This window comes from Callorhinchus milii, unplaced genomic scaffold (genome assembly GCF_018977255.1).
Source record: "Callorhinchus milii isolate IMCB2004 unplaced genomic scaffold, IMCB_Cmil_1.0 Scaffold29, whole genome shotgun sequence".
In the NCBI taxonomy this organism is placed as follows: Eukaryota; Metazoa; Chordata; class Chondrichthyes; order Chimaeriformes; family Callorhinchidae; genus Callorhinchus; species Callorhinchus milii.
Window position 1 is genome coordinate 3,663,125 of NW_024704770.1, and position 10,086 is coordinate 3,673,210.

At 51.7% G+C, this 10,086-nt stretch overlaps 1 protein-coding gene across 3 annotated transcripts; it reads right to left on the reverse strand.

Moving 5' to 3' along the window:
• Positions 1-240: 240 nt before the first annotated feature.
• Positions 241-9,570, reverse strand: LOC103189099 (DExD-box helicase 39A). Of its 3 annotated transcripts, none has more exons than XM_042344675.1 (11): positions 9,487-9,570; positions 8,053-8,270; positions 7,560-7,687; positions 7,123-7,215; positions 6,396-6,579; positions 5,827-5,945; positions 2,930-3,061; positions 2,079-2,188; positions 1,716-1,860; positions 1,180-1,327; positions 241-562 (listed from the first exon to the last, which is right to left on the reverse strand). In XM_042344675.1, the coding sequence occupies exons 2-11, from the start codon at positions 8,258-8,260 to the stop codon at positions 546-548; spliced, it is 1,284 nt and encodes a 427-aa protein (XP_042200609.1). In that variant the 5' UTR covers positions 8,261-8,270; positions 9,487-9,570; the 3' UTR covers positions 241-545. The 3 variants fall into 3 exon arrangements, with proteins under 3 accessions (XP_042200609.1, XP_042200608.1, XP_042200610.1); XM_042344674.1 differs by lacking the exon at positions 9,487-9,570 and adding an exon at positions 9,301-9,325; XM_042344676.1 differs by lacking the exon at positions 9,487-9,570 and adding an exon at positions 8,732-8,802.
• Between the last annotated feature and the right edge of the window lie 516 nt (positions 9,571-10,086).

The window sequence follows — 10,086 nt, forward strand, 5'->3', positions numbered from 1 at the left end:
GAACAGCGCTATATCAAATGCAAGGATTATTATTATTATCATCATCTGAGGAAGGCACAAACCTTGACCTCTCACTGCAGTGATTCTATGAACTGAGCAACTCAATTGCTGTCGCTCACTTGTACTCAATCTAGTGTTTAGTGGAACACTCCGAGACAAGTGTCTCACTCTCTCTCTCACACACACACACACACTCGCATACTCACACTCCCCCCGATGTAAAGCACACAGAGTTCCCAATTACTTTTCTAAACTTGGTTTATTAACGAACTCACCACCTTCAAATGTAACTACAGAGCAATGTACAAACACAAAATTAAAATCAATCCAAGGTTGTATAAAAGCTTTATTTTCCCCCCCTCCCACACAAATTTTTGAAGCAGTTTAAAACAATTGTTTAAAAAACAACAAGCATCGTGTTTCAACAAAAGGAATTTCCCCCATAGTGTACGGACAGGACAGTACGTCTGATGCACACAAAAAAAACACCATCGCCTCCCGTTCCACAGCACCACCTCCCCCTCTCTCTCTCCACACGTCCCAGCTCATCGGCTCTGTTCAACTGCAAGAGAATAGCAGACAATCAATCGAAGCCTTGCCCACACCTCACACAACATTGGCACCTCCATTACTCAGGCAATCGCACGGGCGCCACTGACACGATACAACAAGACAGGGACAATGTGCCTTCATGGGGTGAGAGAGGGGGGAGTGGGACTGATTGGATAACTCTTTCAAAGAGCTGGTACAGGCACAATGGGCCGAATGGCCTCCTTCTGTGCTGTGAGATTCTATGGTACTATGACCGGCCTCCGGGCAAACAATCTCAAACGCTTCACTCAAGGGGTGGGGTAGAAAAGAAAAGTTAAGAGGGAAATAGAGACTAGAGCAGATCACCCCCTGCTCCACACACACGATAATAATAATCCTGGCATTCGATGTAGCACCTCATCTCATCGTTGACATTTCAAAGCGCTTCACAGGATACACTGTAAGGTGTAGTGACTGTATATTTTGTGGCCGAGACACAGCAGCCAATTGCAAACAGTAAGCCTTGAACACAAAAAAAACCCGGAGAGAAACGGGAGCTAAACCCAAACGACAGAGCAAATCCCGTGAGATGCTTTGCGAGGGACGGGCAGAGGGCCGGACACAGAGACAGGTAGCAGCGATACTTACTGTACGTGGAAATGTCAATCTCATCCGGCAGCTCAGCCACATTCACTTCGAAGCGATCCTGCACATCATTCAGCACCTTGGCGTCCGTTTCGTCCGAGACGAAAGTGATGGCCAAACCCTTGGTACCAAAGCGACCGGCTCGAGCCACCTGAGGGGCGGACACACAGACTCCAGTAATAATAATCCTCGTATTTGAGACAGCGCTGTATATCGCGACGTCTCAAAGCGCTTCAGAGTAGAATTGACTGTATACTTTGTGGGCGTGCGCACAGCAGTCTCCCACAAACAAGTCACGGGTTGAGCGACCACATTTTCTGAAGGGATTATTACTCCCGAAAAGCAACGGTATTTGAGGTACTGTGCCTCCGGCGAGGAAGGAAGGAAGTCAAGCGAACTGCTTAATCGATTCCCAAAGGAGAGCAGACGTGAGGAGGCCATGGAAATTGAACGCACTTAACACACACAAACAGCCATCACAGGGATTGCATTCACTTTGCCACCAGAACCAGGGCGTGTATAAGCAAAGGACACCTTACCCTGTGCAAGTACGTGTCCGAGTCCTCAGGCATGTCGTAGTTGAACACGATGTTCACTCGCTCGATATCCATACCGCGGCCAAACAAGTTTGTGGCCACCAGGATACGCCTCTGGAAGTCCTTGAACTGCTGGTAACGAGACAACCTGGTGGGAGACAGGGACGTGAGCTGGAACGGCAGCGGCTCCCAGTGGTGGGTGTAGGTACCGCAACACCCACAGCACCACCAACGGCGGCTGCGGGTACTACAGCACTCGGTGGTAAACAGCGCCACCCAATGGTGGGAGCGGGTGCTGCAATACTCAATTTCCACCCAGTGGTGGAAATGGATACTGCAACACTCCCCAGCCACCATCTCACCCACCTCTCCTCCTGTGCCATGCCGCGGTGAATAGCAATCGCTGGGAAGTTCTGCTCCACCAGAAGCTGTGCCAGAGCCACACAACGCTGCACCGACTTCACGAAGATCACCACCTGGAAGACAGACAGACTTCACACCAGGGAACCAGCCATACATGGAAGTCCAGATCCAGGGCCTCAACCTCGAAAGACTCAAACCTGATCTAGAAGCAGCTTTATCTAAGCTGTGACTTTAGCTCCACACAACCACTGATGAGCTGTGACCACTGTCCCTCTCTGGGCACCTGTCTAAGTACATCTGTGCAGCAACACTGAACATAGATAGGGCAGGACCCATGTAAAGAGGCAGGAGATAATAATGATTCTTGCATTTGATATACCTCATCACGTCTTTGAAACATCTCAAAATGCGTCACAAGTTACACTGCAAAGTGTAGTGACTTTGTGGCCGGAATGCGGCAGCCAATTACGCACAGCAGTGTCCCACAAACAGTCGTGGATTGAGTGATCACATTATTTTTTTTTTAAAACTCATTCATTCATTTTGAAGGGATTATTACCCCTGGAAAAGTGAATCCACCAATTGACTGACAACTGGGTTCCTATTTACTGCTGGGTAAACAGGGGTGTGAAGTAGGGAAAGTTGTGCAAGGTTTCGTTCTGCCTGAGATAAGGTGGATTTAGGCACAAAGATGGGGCGAGACAAGAGTACGAGATTAGGGGCATCAGAACTGAAGCTTTCCCCAAGTCATTTTGCTCTGTTCAGAGCAAAGCTTTCTGTTCTGACAAACTTTTACCTGAACTTGTGAAGCCAGCGGCTTCCATTTGATGCCCGTGTGACAAACGCGGTCTCACCTGATTGAACTCCAGCACGTCAAGCAGATCAAACAGCTTGCGATTCTTCTCATTGTCTTTGAGCTTAACATAATATTGTTGTAATCCATGGAGTGTCAGCTTAGTCTCATCGTCAACAAACACCTCCATGGGCTAAACGAGAGAAAAATCAAAACGTGACATTTAAAGCATCTCCTCCAGGTGGTGTTGAGGCTCCAGTTACTCCTACACTGAAACTCTTACAGGAACCCTGACACTGAGAGACACATCTTCTAGCCAGATATTACAGCATTACAACACGCCCTGAGATCAAAGACCAAACTACTCAAAGCAACTGAGGCCACCACAGCACATTAACCCTTTAGCCACACATTCAGGACTGGAAATTGGCCAACTCTCTCTGAGTGCAATATCTAAGTCTACAAGTTTCCATTCAGATTCTCACACACTGCAAGCTGAAGACAGTGTGGGTCGAGTGGCGGTTGAGGGGACTCTGGTGTTTTGCAGGTGGTTAGTCCATCCTGCATGAAACACGGCAGTTCTATCCTTGGGAGGTTAACAGACAAGTGAGCTCAAACCAATAGATCTTTGTCATTTATTGCAAAGTGCACCAGTGTATCAGCTCTGCGGCTGTGCAGTACAGCAGCCAGACTAGATATAGAGATAACCAGCTCCAGGCAAACACAGGAACAGTTGCCATGACCTGATACAAGAGCCAGTAGCAACTGAGTTACTGGTCTAGGGACTAATTGCTCATCCCAATAACTACTTGCACAAAAANCACCAGGTGATTAACTAAGACTGGAAACCACTTACACCCTCTCATAGTTAGCTGATGAATGAACAGTTAGTGGATAAACTCCATCTCCCAATAAGATCTCAAACATTGTGAAAAAACTCAACCTTGTAATGCAGCAATATCTGGCTTCTTTCTGTAACTAGAAGAAACCCCAGCACAGGCAGGGGAAGCTCTGACGCTCTTAGTAACTGAAAAGTGAACACTAACACTGTACTGCCCAGGTCTTATTGGCTTCAAGCTCAACAGAACCGTGCAACTTTCTCCCAAATCACCTCCTTCTGAACCTCAACAAGCTTGCTTCTCTGGACAACCCATTAATAGTCTTGTCAATGTCTTCTCTCGCTTCCTCTCCGTCCTTTTGAGACAGACCAAGGACCCAGGACTCCCCAGGACATGAGGAGTTGGAGGTCCATTACCATCTTGTACCTCAGCACACAGTTCCGGTCTCTCCTTCTCTTGCTCTCCAACAAGCAAAGGCCAAGTTAGGAGGAAGCAGGGGATCCCAGAGCCCAACATGGACGGGGGCGCTCTGACGAACAGGCACACAGCTCACCACTCAGTGGAGCAGCATTCCTGTGAGCAGGCATTCCCTGACCCTCAGGTGAAGGGCGAGTTCTGGTACTGCACAGGGAAGGCTTCCTGCTCTCAAAGCAATCCTAACCTAATACAAACAGCCTTCGCATATCAAAGCCTTTCGTTCCCCTCTTCCCACACCTTCCCCCTCGTTTTGCTGACCTGACAATACAAATTCAGGTTATGTTTGATACTTGCAGCACAGAAACTGAGGTCAATATTCACTGAGCAGCTAACTCAATTCAGTTACAATTCAAATCTGGTTTTAGATCAACATGTCTTGCACCAAGTGTGCACAAAATGGATGACAATCTGGGCAGGCAGTGGAGGGTACCGACCAGCTCAGTGTGTCTGATTGGAAGGGGAAAGGGTGGAGAGGATAAAAAGGACAAGAAACAACTCCAGCCACAAGTATCAAACCAACCTAAATCCAAACCCCTGGGAATGACACCTGCAGAAGCTCCTTCAACACGTGGCAACACCCAGCAGCCAACAGGCCCAGGTATCTGAATCCAGCCACCGGTTACGCCAGTCTGCCACAGGCCAACACTGCGGTATTTACACTGCTGCATACAAACCATTCCACAACTTATACATGGAACTCTGTAAAGCTGGGTCTGAAGGCGAGTCCTCGGGCAGCAGGAGCCTCGACTGTTGCAGATCTTAACGGTCAGCAGCAGAGTGTAAACCAGTCCTTGGCAAAAACAGACTCTCACACTGCCAGCTTCGCTGCTGGAACGCCCGTGGCTTCTTCCGTCCGACGGTGGCACTAACACTAGGAGGGGCCCAGCGATGGGGAGGGGGGGCCTCGTCACCTCTGCTCTCCACCACCACCACGATCTCTTCCGCATAAACACAGCTACTGCCCTCTGCACAATCTCCCAAGGGAATGAATGGCTACCCGACTCCCTGCTGGAGGAATGCTCCTCAAGACTCCTGAGCTGGCTCATCTTCCAGGAAAACCAACTGACGGCTAATGGCAGATGGCCGGGGGATGGGGAGGAGGAGGGGCGGTGGCCCGGTCAGGTCCCACGCAAACGCAATGAATCCCAGCTATCTGCAACGCGAAACCGAGAATCTTCCGCATAGACGCCAGCTGACACTTGGGGGTAGGAATCACCGCAACTCTTCAGAACTCTCACGGATACAACCTCAACAGCTCCATCAACCCGAGGTGTGAACCCGAGCACGACCCGACCTTTGAGACCTCGGCATGCCCCCTCCATCCGTCACCGGGAATGATTTTAGGGAGGAAGGGGTTGGGGAAGGGTGGGGGGGGGGAAGAGGAGGAAGATGGTGGGAAAGGGCAAAACAAACCAGCCAGACCCATTTGACGTGATCTAACTACACTCATAGCCGGTGAAACACTGCAAATCTTGGGCGTATGGTTGGTATAAGTGGGTGTTGATGTGCTTCAGGAGGGGAAGGAGGGAGTATGTGCCATTCCGTTCCACTGCAGACTCTCTGGGCTCAGGAACAGAGGCACGGCTTTGATGGATGGATCATCAAAGCGGTGCGGGTATTGGTAAGAAAGGAGAATAATTACATCCTGCATGAACTTGCGGCAGACGGGACGAATCTCCTTGCTCAGGGTGGCGCTGAACATCATCACTTGCTTTTCGTGAGGCGTCAGACGGAATATATCCTGGACATCCCGACGCATATCTGTGAACAAACCACACACACAGGCTCAGTGTCATCACGTGCTCTGTCCAGACACAAGCTGGATAAGAGACGGACCAAAGCAAATGTAGACTAATAATAATTCTTGCATTTGATACAGTGCCTGATCACTCCATTGAGACATTTCAAAGCGCTTCACAAAATATACTGTAAAGTGCAGTGACTGTGTTTTGTGGGCACAGCAGTAACTTTTGAGGGTGAGACTTGTGTCTTGTGGTCGGGGTGAGGGAAAGAATAGTTTTTTCTTGCTCATCAGCCCTTATTGCCGTACTATCAATCCCAATTTTTCTCTTCCCGCCCCAGTGCTTTGAGACAATGACTGGATAAGGTGCTATATCAAATGCAAGGATTACTATTATTATAACCATCACCCCCAGGACTCCCCTCTCCCTGACGTGTCCTTCCCTCCCCCAGCCCACCACAGCCACTCACCGAGCTGTTCCAGCATCTTGTCGCACTCGTCCAGTACAAAGTGCTTGACGTGCTTGAGGTTGAGCGACTTGTTTCGCGTCAGGGCCAGGATCCTCCCCGGAGTCCCCACCACAATGTGGGGACAGTTCTTCTTCAGCACCTCCTCATCCTTCTTGATGGACAGGCCTCCGAAGAACACAGCCGCCTGTGGGGGAGAATGCACATCGTTTATAAACAACTTCTATGTCAATTCCCATCTCATACAGTAGTTAGGAGGTGTGTGCCCTGGTCACCCCTAATACAGGGCCAGGGTTCACCAGTCAGCTCGGCTGGCTCCGGCCTCCTGCTTGTCCCTTGTCCCCAACACCACTGGTGGCCGTGCCTTCAACCACTACGTCCTGAAATCCTCTCTCCCTCAATCCCTCTGCCTTGCCCCCTCCCTTCCCCACTTTCAAATCCCACCTAAAGATCTTCCTTTTTGATCGTGCTTGTGGTCACCCCCCCCCTCCCTGAAGGGTGCTATATAAATGCAAGTTACTGGTGGAAATTAGTTGTCAACAGTTTTGATAAAAAAAAGCCCGAATAGGGTTAGTCCCTTCATGTTCTGGAGCTAGAGAGGAGAGCAACCAGCTTTAAAAACAAAGACAAGGATTTTAAACTCGATCCTCTGTGAGGACGAGGGTGATCGGTTCACAGAACTTGGTGCGGGAGAGGACACGAGCTGCAGAGTTCTGAACGGCCCCATTACCTTGACGTTCGGCATGTACTTGGAGAATCTCTCGTATTCTTTGCTGATCTGGAAAGCCAGTTCTCTTGTGTGGCACATGACCAGGACAGATACCTGGGCAGAAGGGAAGAGGGGAATTTATCATTCAGTTGAGGTTGTAAAGTACAGATTATTCATGTACTGTATTCCTATTTCAAATTGTGCTAATTCTTTCCAATGTGAAGTGTGGTATACAAGTGTAATTTGTTGTTTTTGATTCAGAGAAGCACGGAGTGAAGGAAGCACATGTAATTCGAAAAAAAAAAGAAGCAACTTTGCATTGATGTTTTCAGGTAGATTTGAACAATTAAAAGGGTAATTGTATTTGTAAGAACCTCCATTTGAAAAGAAATTCAACAATGTTCCTGGGGGAATACCGATCGGCAGTGTGTGCCGCTGTGGAGAGCTCCTGAACCTACCTGGCCATCGACTGCTTCGAGCTGCTGGAGAGTAGCGAGGACAAACACAGCCGTCTTCCCCATTCCAGACTTGGCTTGACAGAGAATGTCCATCCCTAGAATGGCTTGGGGGATGCACTCGTGTTGAACTGTAGGGAAAGAAGGTTTGTACGTTAGAGAGGACCTTGGCTGCAACTAAACAGATCCCAACATGCCAAACTCATTCATTGGTCCAATTTCCCAACGGCCACCCTTCCCTCCTCCCAGCTCACTCTAAACAAGGACCATGAGATTAATAACAAAAACAGAAGTCGCTGGGAACACTCAGGAGGTCAGACGGAATCTATGGAGAATGGAAAATGAGTCAATGTTTCGGGTCCACGAACTTTCGTCAGATCCACGAGATTAATGTTGACCAGAGGCTAGGAAGAGGAAAAGAATCAGCTGCTCACCACCGATCACAATCCAGAGGAGACAGAATTGTGTTATATCTGTAATGTAATGACTGGTTTACCTTCTGAAGGATGCTCAAACCCGCAGTCCACAATCGCCCGCAGCAGCTCTGGCTTGAGCAGGAAATCTCTGAAGCCAGAGCTGTGGATGGAGACGTAGGAACCCTTCACATCTTTCTTAGTGGGAGCCTGTGCGGGCTCCGCTGCCGTCTGATTCTCATCATCCTCTTCGTAATCCAACAGCTCGTTCTCAACATCATTCTCTGCCATTGTGTCGTGTCTGAGAGAAACATCAAGTTACACAAAGTTCTCAAAGGTGTGCGGACCAGTCACCTGCAACCCAACCTATTTGGAATGTCTTCATTCCTTTTCATCGGGGGGGGGGGGGTTTGGACGGTGCTTTTGGGCTACATTTATAATAACAATCCTTGCATTCGTAAAGTGAATTGACTGTATATTATGGGGGGGGGGGGGCTTTCGGGCTAAATTTATGGTGGAGGGAGGGTGGCTTTAGGGCCACCTTTGGGGGGTACTCTTTGGGGCTACAAGGGTTGCGCGGGGACTTTGGAGCTAATTTATTCAGCGTCTTGCTACGTCCCCCTGACGTAAAAGTCCCTACACAAATGCAATCTGGTTGTTGTTGGGAAGGTTTGGGGGCCACATTTGGGGGGGGAGGGGCTGCGGCTATATGAGTGGTGGGGGGAGGGGAGGGGGGATCATTGGACTGCGAGTCTATTGTACCTTTTGTTACAAGGAGCCCGTCTTCCCCCTCAACCTGACCCCCTCCGCGCGACTTCACATCGACCACACACGGGGGCCGCGCGGGCGGGGGCGGGAGTGGAGGGCGGGAGGAGCCTCCGCACCGTAGGCCTTGGGCGGGAAAGAGGGGAAGGTGCGGGGGGGAGAGGGGAAGAGGAGGAGTTAGAGACTTCCCTCGCGGAGCGAGGCCTGTGTGTGTGTGTGAGGCCCCCCCCCCGGGGCCTGTGTGTGTGTGTGTGAGGCCCCCCACCCCGGGGCCTGTGTGAGGCCCCCCCCCCCCGGGGCCTGTGTGTGAGGCCCCCCCCCCGGGGCCTGTGTGTGTGTGAGGCCCCCCCCCCGGGGCCTGTGTGTGTGTGAGGCCCCCCCCCCCGGGGCCTGTGTGTGAGGCCCCCCCCCCCCCGGGGCCTGTGTGTGTGTGTGTGAGGCCCCCCCACGGGGCCTGTGTGTGTGTGAGGCCCCCCCCCCGGGGCCTGTGTGTGTGTGAGGCCCCCCCCGGGGCCTGTGTGTGTGAGTGTGTGTGTGGCGGTGACTAGGCCTCAGGCTTCACTCACTCGAGCGCCATCGCCAGCCTCGCGCCGTCGACGATGAGGAGATTGAGCCGCGGGGCCGCGGGAAGCCGCCCCCAGGCGGGGGTGGGGTGGGGGGTGGGGGACAGGCCCCTGACTGACAGACTGACCCTCTCTCGCTCCCTCTCGCCGCCGCGCTTTTTTTTTCCTCTCTCTCATTCACTCACTCACCCGCTGTCCGCTCCTCACCGCGCGCTGCTCTGTAATGGCCGCCGTTGCCGCCGCCTTTATCCCGCTCGCGGAAGTCCCGCCACCAGATCGCTCCTGATTGCACAGCTTACCCGTCACTCACAGCGTCCGCCGCCCGCCATTGGCTCCCGTGGCCGTCAATCGCGTCAATCTCCGCCCTCTCCTCCCCCCATTGGCCTTCGCAGCGCTTCCCAACCGATCAGCCCGCCCGTCATTCACAGCCTCCTCCGCCCCCCCATTGACTCGCCGCTCTCCCCACCCTCTCCTTCACCCTATTGGCTCCTGCGGCCATCAATCACCGCCATCTCACTTCACCATTGGCTTTAACGGCCATCAATCACCCCATCTCGTCCCTCATTGGCCAATCACCTCTGACTCGCCCGCAGTCACCTTCAATCAATGAACACAAGCAGCAGGAGGAGCGTGTAGGTGTCCTGGCGACCGGTGGGGGGCGCTGCGGCACACTGTCAGCCTGACGGGCTCACTCCCTCACTACTCCAGATGGGCAATTCCCAGCAGCACCTCCCTCCCTCCCTGCCTGTCAGCCTGTCAGTCAGTCAGGCTGTGGCTCAGCTGGAAGGG

What these genes read in the sequence shown, in the direction of transcription:
- LOC103189099 (XM_042344674.1), bottom strand. An exon ending in AGTACATGCCGAACGTCAAG is followed by an intron (nt 6,580 to 7,122) that starts GTAATGGGGCCG and finishes TCTCCCCCACAG; the next exon opens with GCGGCTGTGTTCTTCGGAGG. An exon ending in CAAGATGCTGGAACAGCTCG is followed by an intron (nt 5,946 to 6,395) that starts GTGAGTGGCTGT and finishes GTTTGTTCACAG; the next exon opens with ATATGCGTCGGGATGTCCAG.